General features: G+C 34.8%; 1 protein-coding gene and 1 long non-coding RNA gene across 17 annotated transcripts in view; one reads left to right on the top strand and one right to left on the bottom strand.

The window, feature by feature from the left end:
* Positions 1–758: 758 nt before the first annotated feature.
* Positions 759–2,661, top strand: LOC131627421 (small ribosomal subunit protein eS24z). Its single transcript, XM_058898281.1, has 5 exons — positions 759–912; positions 1,381–1,422; positions 1,545–1,715; positions 2,250–2,336; positions 2,432–2,661. The coding sequence occupies exons 1-5, from the start codon at positions 841–843 to the stop codon at positions 2,471–2,473; spliced, it is 414 nt and encodes a 137-aa protein (XP_058754264.1). The 5' UTR covers positions 759–840; the 3' UTR covers positions 2,474–2,661.
* A 1,111-nt stretch (positions 2,662–3,772) lies between these two features.
* The window catches only part of LOC131627422 (uncharacterized), a 33,228-nt gene continuing 23,408 nt past the window's right edge, over positions 3,773–13,592 (bottom strand). For 12 of the 16 annotated variants that reach the window (XR_009291452.1, XR_009291458.1, XR_009291456.1 and 9 more), the window contains one exon: positions 9,646–13,388. This is a non-coding gene — a long non-coding RNA (uncharacterized LOC131627422). Of the gene's footprint in view, positions 6,737–7,668; positions 13,389–13,592 lie in introns of those variants that run through there. The other 4 variants (XR_009291449.1, XR_009291454.1, XR_009291453.1 and 1 more) reach the window with 3 other exon arrangements.

Below are 13,592 nucleotides of genomic sequence, written 5' to 3'. Positions count from 1 at the left end.
TGAGTATTTTAGAAGAGTATTAGACAGAGGTTTGTTGGAATTCTTGTTGGTGAGAATTAAAGGATTTGCAGATGCAAGTTAAAGGAAGTGTGGATCTGTTGAAGATGTGGGAAATGAAGAAGGTGACACCATGCAAACTCACCTGCCAGGTAGACAAAATAGACGGACGTTTGAGACAACATGAGAGAAGAGACTTCTTTGAAACTTTTTGAAATTTAAAACACCAAAATGACACAAAAAAAATTTAAGGACCAAAGTGAACTTCTTTGAAACTTTTTGAAATTTAAAACACCAAAATGACACAAAAAAAATTTAAGGACCAAAGTGAACTAGGGGGTATAGTTAAGGGAGCAAAAGATGTATTTTGCCTAAAAAATATATTCTGAAATTAATTTAATTTTCAATCATTACAAGTGTAAAAGAAAATTTTACAGTGTAAAACAATAAAAGCTTGGGAGTTTAAAAGGGATTTATAATAAAGTTATTTTTATAATAATTATAAAATTAAAATTTTATAATTATTTTATGAGTATGATTTAGTGATATAATTTCATCAATTTAATTACTTTCAAATATTTTTTTTAAGGACACATAATTCATTAAAAAGAAAAAAAATAAAGAGAAGGAAATGCATAAATAAATATGGGGTGTGAAGAGAATATTTCAAATACATGACCAAAGTCTCTCGATAGTCTTGAATTGGGCCGGCCCATGAAGTTTAACTAGGGTTTCGTATAAATTAGGGTTTTGTTTCAGTCCTCCACTTTCATCTACCTAGTCTGCGCTTGTGCATCACTGCCTATTCTCTCTGAAGCTTGTTTACCGGCGCGGAAGAACAACATGGCGGACAAGGCAGTCACCATCAGAACCAGGAAGTTCATGACAAACAGGCTTCTATCAAGGAAGCAATTTGTGAGTTTTTCTTCTCCGTTCTCTAATTTTTTCACAAACCCTAATTTTGAATGCGTTGGATTCATTTGAGGGATTCAGATCTTTGTACACTGTAATTTACTGAGCGCCATAGTTTAATCGTACTGGAAATTGATTTGTTATTTTGCTTAATAGAAGCTTTTTGGTTGTTTTCCTTGGACTTAGTTGCTTTAGTCAATTACTCAGTCTAAGTTGATTCGGTTGAAACACTATATTTATACGAATTTGGGATTTTAAATCTGTGTTTTTTACTAATTATTTACTAATATGTTTTATCTTATTGTTAGATGTTTAATCACCAAGCTTGTAAGTTTATTATTCTCTAAATATATATTATGTTCGTAGAGTAATATTTTTTAATGGCTGATGCAGTTAATTATGGTTTTCTTTTATGATATTGGTTGAAATGTGTAGGGTTTTCTGACAAGTATTTATAATTATGTGATGCAGGTCATTGATGTTCTTCATCCAGGAAGGGCCAATGTTTCCAAGGTACAGTTTTGGTTATGATTTATGATATATCTTTGGAATAATTACCTGGTGTTAGACAATTTACCAGCTGAAAATTGTTTTTCTATTTTTCTGTTTGTTGAAATTGCTATTTTTTTGTGAAGGCTGAACTCAAAGAGAAGTTAGCCAGAATCTATGACGTGAAGGACCCAAACACTGTTTTTGTCTTCAAGTTCAGAACACATTTTGGAGGAGGAAAGTCTACTGGTTTTGGTTTGATCTATGATTCTGTTGAGAATGCAAAGAAGTACGAGCCAAAATACAGACTTATCAGGGTGAGCTAATTTTCTCTTTTCAGTAGATTGTTATCTCTAACCTTTCTTATATTCCTTTTTCTTCTAGTTTCTTAGCAGTTCTATTTATTTGGCATAGTTGTAAGTTATCACACCTCCATTTTTTATCCTTTTGATTATGTATATATTATTTAGTTGTTATTTACTGATTGTTAGTAAGTTATGTTATTCAAAGTTAACATCAACTAGTTTTTTTTTCTCCAAGTGAACTGTACATGTCCTTTGTTGTATAATACGAAGGCCATCTTGTTTTAAACTTGTTGTAACTCAGATATATTTTGTGAATCTTTTGAAGAATTTCCCGTGCTGTCAATGTTAATAATGTGTTATTCATAAATGTTCTTGATCATTTTTTTTACCTGAATGACATATGTTCTACCTAGATCTGTCCATTCCTAAATAAATGCTTGGATTATCTTATACGTCTGGCCTGTGGCCATATTCAATTATTTTCCATGTACTGCTCCGCATCATTGTATTCAGAATTCTAATTCGTGTTCATTTTGAATTTTGTAGAATGGGCTTGATACTAAGGTAGAGAAGTCAAGGAAGCAAATGAAGGAGAGAAAGAACAGGGCCAAGAAGATTCGTGGAGTAAAGAAGGTAAAAACATATGGGTTGCCTTGTTATTTTTCATGTTACGTCATTTGTTTTATAAAACCATAAAAGTGTAACATCTGTTGTGTTATATCCTGCAGACTAAGGCTGGTGATGCTGCCAAGGCTGGAAAGAAGAAATAAGTTTTCAGGCCTTTTGTTATGATATTAAAGTTATTTTATTGTTGGTTTTTCTTTGAGACTATTTTATAGTCTTATAGCTTTCTAGAACCAAGGATTTTGATTTAGTTATCTTTTGTACTTTAACAGTTATGTCTTGAGATTGAGTACCATCTGTGACCAGTTTTGATTATTCAGCTGAACATTTTATATGCTTTTACTTTGTTAATTTATTGCGATACTATTTCCTTATTTCCTTTTTGTTTACTTCAATTTTGGTCATTCGTTATCAAATTATTTATAAGAAATTGTTTACGTAATTCTCCTATAAAAAACAAAATCTTGAAATCCATTATAGTTATTTAACTGTTTTTAAAAATTATGAGTTGTTTTTTTTTTGATAAAGGCTTGTTATGGATTATTTGATATCTAACTTTTTAGTACTTTCACAAATGTATCGGACACTCAAATTTTTTGTGCATGTATCTGATCTAATTTTTTTAAAATCATATCAACATCAAACTTTTGTAATTCCACTAATATGGATTAGGTTCTCTTTTATTATATTAACACCTTAATGTCCTATCTAGTTTCTATTTCTATCAAATCTGTCAATTCTGTTTTTTCATATTCTATCCAAATCATTGAAGAAGTTGAGATGTTGCTTTGCATTGTAAAATGGCTAGATTGCCTTTGTATATATGCAATAGTCACTGAACATTCATTGCAGCTGCATTTGCACCTGTAACATCCAACTCATCTACTGTACCTCAAGCGGAGGTCGTGACTCCCATTAGTGTCAAATATGTCACAAATATGGTCATGATGCCTAGTCAAATACCTGGCCATAATTAAGAATATAATGTGCAGCCTTATGGTTATGGTGGCAGTGGTGCTGTTGTGGTGGTTGTAGTCGTTGATATCGTGACTCAATTCAGTGTTAAGTATGTCGCAAATATGGTCATGCTGTCTGCTAATCTCAGTCAAATACCAGGGCATGATTATGAATCTAATGTGCAACCTTATGGTGGCAGTGGTGCTGGTGGCCATGGTGGTTGTAGTTGTGGAGGCCGTAACTTAAGAATGTCACAAATATGGTCATGATGTCTTTTTTTAAGAAGCACAGTCATGATGCCTTAATTTGCTATCACAGGGTTCAAGAGAGACTTTTTTCCTCATCTACCTCTTGGTGACACACCTTTCACTTCTCAACCCTACCCTCCCTAGTCTAATTTCTACCCTCCACTTCATAATCTTACACCTTGAAGACCTTCATCTCCTTATTACCATGGTCTTACAACACATGGCAAAGCCCAACTTATATTATATCTCCTAATTTGAATCCTTATACCTCTAACTTAACAAAACTTCAATAATCCTTCTTAAAATCTCTAGCACTTGTGGTCAATATTGACCCTACAAACCCAGTTTGTCGTTAACTCGTTATCCTAACTCAGGTGTTTCTCGCAACAATGTCACATAAAATTCATTAAACATTCGCCAACAAATCCCCTTTTAGTTATTAGCACTGGCCAAGCTTTGTCAAATCAACCTATTAGCACTTCCTCTTTTAAATTTCTTTATAATTATAAATTTTAATTTATCTTGCAAAATCTTTTTCATGTTCCAACCATAACCAAAATCACTGTCAGTCAATGTGCTCATGAAAAATTTGTTTTGTTTGAATTTCTCCCTAACTCTCGCCTTGTAAAATCTCAAGCTGTCAATGAAGTCCTTCTCTAGGACTTGTTTACACTGATTTATGGGGATCTGTTCCCTTTATTTCAAGCATTGAACACTCATATTGTATATCTTTTCTTGATGCTTTTATCAAATTCACCTTGTTATACCTTCTAAAGAAAAGTGAGATGTTGTTCTCATCTTTCAACAATTTAAGATCATGGTTGGATTACAATTCCCCTTCAAAATCAAAGTTATTCAACATGTCTAAGGTGGTGAGTTTCATCCCCTCACCAATTTACTTATTTAATTTTGTATCACTTGTTAAATAAGTGACTCCAAACCCAAGAGTCGCGAGGGGGAGGGAGTGAATTGTGATATTTAAAATTCCTAATTAATTTTAAAAAGTTGTTAACTTAAAACAACAACTTGTGTTAGTATGCATTAGAGAAAAACATCAAAATAAAATAAATGACAGAAAATAAAGAGATAAGGTTATAGAGATGACTCCGGGATTTAGAGAGGTTTGACCGAATGCTGGCCTAGTCCTCTCTTCAAGAGATATTCTAGAGAATTTTACATGTTATGGCCACAAGCCTTTGTTACAAGTGAATCGAGAGTCATTAGTATGCCTTATCCCTTAACCAAACAAGAGTTTTTCCACGGTCTGAGCTCATGAATGAGTAGAGATTTTAACAACTATCTCGATAACCAAATATAAATTTCCAGACTGAATTCTAGAATTAAATAAAGATTTTTCCTAGATTATCTCTCAAACCCAAACAATAACCTTGTAGAGAATCCCACTCTTGAAATAAACAAACAAGGAATGACACTACTACACAACTTTTTCTCTCAAGTGGTTTTCACTTACAAGACTTTAAGACAATTTTTGGTGAAGAAAAAAATATTAGAGAGAGAGAGAAGAGGACAATAATAAAATAGAAAGGACTAGGAAATTTTTTAGTTCTTGTGTGATTTCAAATGAGGAGAAGCCTAATTTATATAGGAGAAAATACGGCTCAAAAAGGAAACAATCCAAGAGCCAAAGTAATGAGATAATCAATTATGCCAATTAATTATTACATGTTAGTAATCGATTGTTCAAGCCTCAAATAGAAAATTTTGATATTTAATCATTGTTGATCACTAAAAGACCTGTTCCAATCGATTTTTAGCATTATAAAGCAAAATAATCGATTATAACACTAGGGCTATTCAATTATTTAGTTGTAAAATAACTCGCAATTGATCCGACAATTCCCTAATCAATTAGCTAGACTTTACAAATTAAAAAAGGCTCCTCAAATTTTTTAAGTGTGTGTGTGAATTGCCTTATTGGCTTAGGAACTATTCATCTACTTTCACTAGATTCTAGTCACTTAGATAAACACGACCCAACGAGCTTTCACACTTTTTATCTTTCACAACTTTGAAACTTCAAGTTCCTTTTTTAGATACAATGATCATATAAACACTTCACTGAAACTTTGAATATTTTACTTGATGATGCTTAAGATATCTTCAAGTTAATCACCATTATCAGAGAGTTGGAAAGATATAACAACCGACTTTAACAAACATCATCACCGTCGTCATCAAAACACCATGATGATCATCAATTCACTATATCCACAAGGACATATTATTGTGTCGTTGAATTTGCATTTCGGATCCTTCATATGGCCACAAGTTTTCCTTTAGGCTCATATTCTTGAACAACTAATAGAATGTTATGTCACAAGAGCTTCTACCATCAATCACTATCTAACTGGGGTTGAAAACGGGCGTGTCTACCCCATTTAGACTCATCTCGTAAAAGCCCGCAAATAAAAGGGTGGGGATGGGCGAATATTGTTGAGGGCGCCGACCTAAAACCTTGACCCGCCTCGTAAGAAACTAAAGACAAGGGAAGAGCGGGCCAACAGATACTGCACTTTTTAAGCATAAAAAATGTAAAATCTTTGTCAATGCGTGCACCCACAAAAATTTCAAAAAAAATGGAGTAATAAAGTGAAGCTATCTATTCAGTAATTCTTTCAGACTGTGGGCCCCTTATGCCTTAACTTCTCCTAAAGGAGCTATCCTATTTCAAACCGTTTTAAAAAATCGAATATTTGAGGCTCTAGTTGAAGCCTCCCACTTCTATGGCCACTTGTGAGAAGCGGTCGATATATGACTGCAAACTCTCCTTCTTCCTCTAAGTAACTCATTTAGGACGTATATTGTCACAAGTTGCCTTTTCCGAATTGTGAAGCGAGCAATGAAGTTTTCACACAAATCGGTCCATGAATCAATGTTTTTCATTAGGTAGAGATTTGAACAAGATCCGGGTTGATCCGATTAGTGTTTGTGCAAAGAGCTTGTATTTAACCGCCTCATTAGCTTGGTAATAATTCAGGAGGGTTGATCCGATTAGTGTTTGTGCAAAGAGCTTGTATTTAACCGCCTCATTAGCTTGGTAATAATTCAGGAGATCATCAACATGCTATACGTGTTCATATGGATCTCCCTTTCCGCTATAGCTATTCAACTTTAAATTGTTTAGAAATTGTTGGAATATCTAAATCCATATTGAAGTCTGGAGAATTTGCTTTCAAACACCACCTGGAATAGATTTTCATCTTATCAGCAATATGAAATATAGATAATAACCAAATACGCCAACCATATCATTTATAATATTTTCTTAAACGCATTTGATTTGAAAAGGAGGCCACACTAATGAAAAGAATGATTATCTGAATCGTTTCGTATAACACAAGAAACTCCTAATCAATTTAAAATAGCACCCCACATGGTTCTGAGCTGAATATTTTAGTGACATATTCAATAATTGTTTATACAATTTAATAACCAACACAAGGTTTTGCTTCGTATAACACAGTTGAAACGAAAAATGTTGATACTATTTCAACAAAAAGTCAAAAGCAGGTTTAGTTTCTCATACAATCATCATCATGGAGCATGATGCTTCTGCTACACCTAAGGGTTGATCAATTTCTTCATATATTTATCAGTTTTGGTCAATGATGTTATTCAAAATCTAAACATCTTCAATTATCTTCCTTATTACTGTATTCTAACACTATGAAGACAAAACAGATCTTACTTTGATTATGAATATAAACCAGATTGAATTCTCATGTTTTTCTCTTTATTGTTTCATACTTTATTTTCTCTTATACTTGTTATACTAGCTGCAGAAGATAGAGACAATAAGTTCCTAACAAAAGCTATTGAAAAAGCATATAAAGGTGTTGAATCTTGGTGATCGACGTCCATTTGGCACAGTCATTGTTCAAAACGATGAAGTTGTTGTTAGCTGTCACAACATGGTTTTAAGAAACAAAGATCCTACTGCTCATGCCGAGGTTATGGCTATAAGAGAGGTCAAATTAATTTTTATCTTCTATTTTTGTTTCTGTTTGTGTCGTGTCGGTGTTGTGTCTAGTGTCAAGGCTTAAATCTATACATCGATGTCATATAATTTTGGAAGTTATTATCTGCAGTCTTGTCAAAAGCTGGATCAAATTTACCTTACTGACTGTGAAATCTATGCTTCTTGTGATCCTTGTCCAATGTGTTTTGGTGCCATTCATCTTTCAAAAATTAAGGCAAGCCTTCAACCTCTCTCAATTTCTCTAACCTCTCTTAAATTGATCACATATTTGTTTCATTGACATCATGCAGAGATTGGTTTATGGAGCCAAAGCAGAAGCTGCGTTAGCTATCGGATTCAAGTTTTATTGCTGATGCACAGAAGGACACTAGTTCTCATCAGAAGCCACGCAGGAGAAATGAGCGACGCCTTTAAAAGTAAATTTTACCAAGTTCCGACAATAAAATTAATGCATTTCCAAAGCATAAAATTGTCTATACTTCTTTTCTTAATAAATCTTCATACTGATGGAGCTCTCAGCCATGATAAAGTTGTAAATAATGTGACCCAATTCCGTGTAACACAATTCATTGCATCAGACTTCCCAGTCTGTATGATTTTCCAATATCCCTAAGACTAGTAATCATGCTTTCATATGATCTTTTTGGTACTATTTTCCAATATCCCGAAGCCATCAAGGTCCATGTTTCTCGAATATATCAGCTTCAGGTTTCATCCGGGGCGAACATTCCTGCTCAGTTACGACTCCTGGAAATCTGCTACTACTTGCGGGAGCAACTGATCTGAAGCTATTGTAATTGGTACACATAATTCACCTCAACCACCTTAACTTCCACGTCTGTTTTGGAACATAGGAAGACACACGTCCATTCATATTCGAGAAGCAGAAGCAAAAGAAACGCTGACCTGTCATTGTTATTTTCAATCCGACTCTTTTACGATGACATTAGAGCTTGACTTGTCATCTCCGATCATTGCAATCTTGATTTCCCCCCCATAAGACTCGATATGTAGTCGTTGTCATCACGGATGCTTACTTCAAACATTTAAAAGTAGTAATCAAACATCATAACCACGACATAGAAATAGCGTATCAGTCCACCCAAATGACCCACTATCCTAGTAGAAACAACCTGCAACATATAATGTGGCAAAACAACAGTTACCAAGAATGAATCTAGTGTGATTATTATCAACCAACTGTAGAGTAAGCCCCTAAACAACTATAATCTCCATTATATTCGTACATTCATAGTTTATTTATCTTGTCTATAAAGATAAGCATTCATGGACATTTTAGTTAATAGACAGTAGTCGGCTGTGATTTTAGGAAGTTAAAAAGGTAAGAGTTACTTATCTTTCCGGCTTGTAATGAGCATGTCGATAAAACCGGAATAATAGCCACCCCGATATCCAGAAATCATTGAGTATTTATGTTACACCAACTGTTCTTTCACCCCGATATCCATTTAATTTGATTTCCCAGCCATCCTGTTAGTTCATCTTCAATTTCTTTTCGAATCATAGCATTGCTAATTTATCCCAACAATTTTCACAATCTTCCAAATGTAACTCTAAAATCAAAATGCATTGCAAGACATACAGAAATTGACACCACAACATATAGATAACACATAAACATTTTAAGTTGAGTTATAATGACATTAGATCATCAAACACAGTGTTGTAAACAAACAATAGTTAATCATACTCGGTCAATAGAATGTGTGAGAAATACTTATCTTCCAAATGGCGGTATCAGCAGTATTGACATGGTGATTCATGTCTCATCTCAACTCACCGATCTACCCTAACCAACTTTATCGTCGACATCGGCATCACATTGGCACTATGGTTCCCATTGTGAGTCGATTTCATCCCGATTTGGGAGCTTTGAGTGACGCAAGACATTCACAGAAGCTCTATGTAACTGCACATTCTACAAACACAGAATTATGTCCATCCTATTCATCTATAATAATCAGACCCCCTCTGTTCAGGAACACTACTTGCTAAGAATTCACAAACCGACTAAATTATACAATGCAAATTCTACGCCAGATAAGTGAAACTTTGACGGAGATTTCTCCCAAAAGCTGTTTCAACATACTCAATAAGTGAACCAAATCCATTTAATATCCATCTTCTCTACCATTATTCACATGTGCAGGTAACCATGGCAAAATCGAAATCCATTACAGACAACAAAAATAATCACATTTTGCATTCATCCTATCAATAACTCAGGTCATACAGCACATGAATATTTATTATATGTTCTGTAATTATTAGCTCGCAAATATTTGACCGGAAAAAACCATACTGCATTACCACATAGTATATGTTAAAAAGCTTGACTGTGGGGTCGGTCAATGTTGTCGGGTATTGGAGATTGTGAGTCCTTCCGATTTATAGTCACACCATGTGTCGAGCTTCTGAGTTACATCATATCTTGTTTGAACCAGTCGTGACATGTATCTCATTTATCGTGAGCTATACTTCATTTGCGAGTTTCATCGAACTGGTGGCAATGTTCTCGAATCTCTATCTAGATCTGGAAGAGGACTGGCAAAATACAATGACAATAGATTCAATATAGCCCCTGCTTTTCTTATAGCATACGGGGAGCCGGCCCTAAATGGATCTCAAACTAACGGTTGAAACACGAGATTTATCGTTAACTAAACTAAATGAAATAGGAGACTTGTATAAGTACATTTAAGTAAACAAATTGCCAAAATAAACATCAAGGAACAGGTATTATGCTAAATACTTAGATTATCTCTTAACACATTCAAATTACACTCTTAGGATTATAGTTTTCTTCTCGGCAGTGACATTACACAGCAACTCACTAGACATCACTGGCACACAAACACACACCCATTCCAATTCACCAATACATCATCTTATATCCCAACTTTTAATTCTCACTCATTATCACATATGTACCTATCACTTGTCAACTTTGCAACATTAGACAACTATAATCTCATGTCACCTTAAAATACAATTGCCACATAATTTTACAAGAAAACCAGTCAATTGAAATGAATAATTCTACATTCTCAGTCCATTCTTTGGAATAATACGGGTAAGGATAACTTGAAATCATTCTAACATAAGTTTTACCCAAAACAGAACCAAATTTAGATTTTAGAAAAAGAGGGTTCCGAATTTCCAAGAGTTTCCCAAAATTGAATTATGTATTATTGTAGATACATTCAGCCACAGAAAGATTGCGTTCTGAACCTCCTCGTCCTCGCCGATTTTTGGACAATCTAAGAAAATGTGAGGAACAATATCTTCTTTTCTGCATCCGAAAAGAACACGCAACTTTAGATCGTCCAAAACCCCCTCTTTACTAGGCTGTCTTTTGTAGGGACTTTATGTTGCCATAATCTCTAAACCAGTGTAAATACTTTAAGCGGGATCAGATGACTCCATGCGGCTGCATAATTTCTCATACCAAATCTTGTGCTTTCCATCAAAATTGAGGAATAAGCATCCTTTACCGAATAAGTTATTTACCCGAATTTCACTTATCTTCTGAATCTTCCTTCAGCACAATTCTTTGAGCTTTCTTTCCTCTTTATTCAAGGTTCTTTTCAACCTTATGTCCCAAGTCACGTCTTCTCCATCTTTCACCACTTCCTAATGAAGCCTTTTTGTTCTCAATTAAACCAAACAATCCCACATAGCTGCTCTTCAAGATTATTCCTTTTATCCAAGAATCGGTCCAGAAATGCGATTCAGCTCCACTTCCTAATTTCATGCACAACCTTTCAAAGAACCAATGTAATTTAAAGTCCCACATCCTACTTTCTACCTTTTTTATGTCATGCCACCAAGCCGACCCCATTCTCTCAATTTTACTCACTCTACCAATGATTTCACCATATTTACTATTTAAAACCTTAACCCATAAAATCTCCATTCCTACTTTCCTAATAGCTAGGTTGAACGCCGTTAAATTTTTTATACCTAGATCCCCCTTCTTCTCTTTCCTAGTATACCTTTCTCTAATGAACCCATGTTATTTTTCTGCTTTCCAATCCTCCACCACATAATAAATTTTTAAAGAAAGATTTAAGATTAGAAATAATACCTGACAAAGCTGATAATTCCACTTGGACAATCTTCCTAACATTGCATTAATCACCAATTTCCAAAACTCCTTTCTTCTATGATTACAACCAATAGGAATGTCCAAGTATTTGAATCTAGTAGTTCCAACCTTACAATTTAACATACATGCTGCTTCATCTAACTAATATTGTAGAATATTGACTCCAACTAGAAGACTTTTATGAAAGACTTTAATGAAAAGCATTTTCGAGTTTTCTAGTGTGTGGAAGGCACCACTAAGGATTAAAAGAGCATTCCCCTTTAAGAAAAGAAGATTTGTCCCTTCGCACCTGCTAAACGCGCCCAAATCAACTCGCTTTTCTAGACCTCATGCTTCAGGGACTCACACTTCTGGATCTCCTACTAAAGGGTCAGTGGATGGGGAAAGCCTACATTGATAACATCGTCCTTCTAGGCCAAGTTTGAGAGACCATGAACTGATACAATTTGTATTATTCACACTGTCTTTCCATACATTGTGTTTAAGGGACTTTAAGCTGGAAAAGCTCATACTCTGAGTTAGCAGATAATTAATGTATGAAGACTTTGCTTTCAAACACCATCTAGAACAGATTTTCATCTTATCAACAATATGAAATATAGATGTTTATTTTAGTTCAAATTGACTAAAATTTTGTTTTTTTTTTTTGTTTTTTTGTTTTTTTGGTAAGAAAGAGGGCCGAAGCCTGAAAAAAGCAAAACTACAACTCAAACACTCTAACAGTAGAACGACCCCTCGAGTCTTCTTGAATCTGATTCCTTATCCAATGCGGGATCTCATCAAAGAGAAGAAAACCTGTTTTCATCTTCATCCCTGCTTTAGCAAGCTCATCTGCCGCATAATTTGCTTCTCGAAACGTATGATCTAAAATCACCTCGTCATGATTCGCCATAAGTAACTTGAATTACCTGTTCAACGCCATCGTTGAGTAATCCTTATAATCGCTATTCTTAATAGAATCAATAACTTTCCTCCAATCAGTATTAAGAATAATCTTCGCAAAGCCTTTGGCATACGAAATATTAAGCCCTTCGTACACCCCCCAAATTTTGCCTATACAAGAATTACAGTTGCCTATAAATTTTGAGAAACCACAAATCCAACCCCCATTCGAGTCCCGCAATAATCCACCACACCCAGCAATGCTATCTTTGCCACAAGCCCCATCAACATTAATTTTGATAAAGTTGATAGGTGGAGGAATCCATCTAACTGGTAGCAGCAATATAATCTTTCATGCGTCCTACAATTATTTCGCGAGCATTGAGAGGTCTCACAAACACATCATTATGAGCTTCTTGATTTTCTACGACCAAATTACATGGCAGCCAACCGCCCACAAGCAGATCCAATTATCATGACTTCCATGCACTATAACGTTGATGTTTTTCCATGCCTTTAAATCACCTGCCAAAACATTTTGTCGAACACAATTTGGGATTAGTTCCTCCCAAAATGCCTAACCTTTCTGCAATCTCTCATGGCATGTATCGCAGACTCACACGCATTTCCACAAAGCTGACAGTAAGCTTCACCGATGCCACAAATACTCTTTCACAAATTGGTCATTAACCGGTCATGAGTTAGCAGCCAGATAAAATTCCTGACACGCTCAGGCACTTGCAGATTCCAAATATGTTCCCATATTTCTTCACTCTTATACTCATCCTCCATATGAAGTTTCCTGTACATGTCTCCAACTTTGAATTGCCCATTTGACGCCCCTGCTATAGTGAAAACATCCTGCTCATCAGTCCCTATAGGTGGTAATATAGCACTAATCACAAAATTACACGCCAACCAAATCACTTATAATATTTTAAACGCACTTGATATGAAAAGGAGGCTACAAAAATGAAAAGAATGATTATCTATGGATCGCTTGGTATAACACAAGAAACTCCTAATCAATTTAAAATAGCACCCCACGT

The sequence above is a fragment of the Vicia villosa genome, unplaced genomic scaffold, assembly GCF_029867415.1.
Source record: "Vicia villosa cultivar HV-30 ecotype Madison, WI unplaced genomic scaffold, Vvil1.0 ctg.000363F_1_1_3, whole genome shotgun sequence".
NCBI classification, from domain to species: Eukaryota; Viridiplantae; Streptophyta; class Magnoliopsida; order Fabales; family Fabaceae; genus Vicia; species Vicia villosa.
Note: the sequence above shows the minus strand (reverse complement) of the source record. Positions and strands in the feature narration are given on the sequence as shown.

What these genes read in the sequence shown, in the direction of transcription:
- LOC131627421 (XM_058898281.1), top strand. Translation starts at nt 841, where the DNA reads ATGGCGGACAAGGCAGTCACCATCAGAACCAGGAAGTTCATGACAAAC. An exon ending in GAAGGGCCAATGTTTCCAAG is followed by an intron (nt 1,423 to 1,544) that starts GTACAGTTTTGG and finishes TTTTTTGTGAAG; the next exon opens with GCTGAACTCAAAGAGAAGTT. An exon ending in AGATTCGTGGAGTAAAGAAG is followed by an intron (nt 2,337 to 2,431) that starts GTAAAAACATAT and finishes TATATCCTGCAG; the next exon opens with ACTAAGGCTGGTGATGCTGC.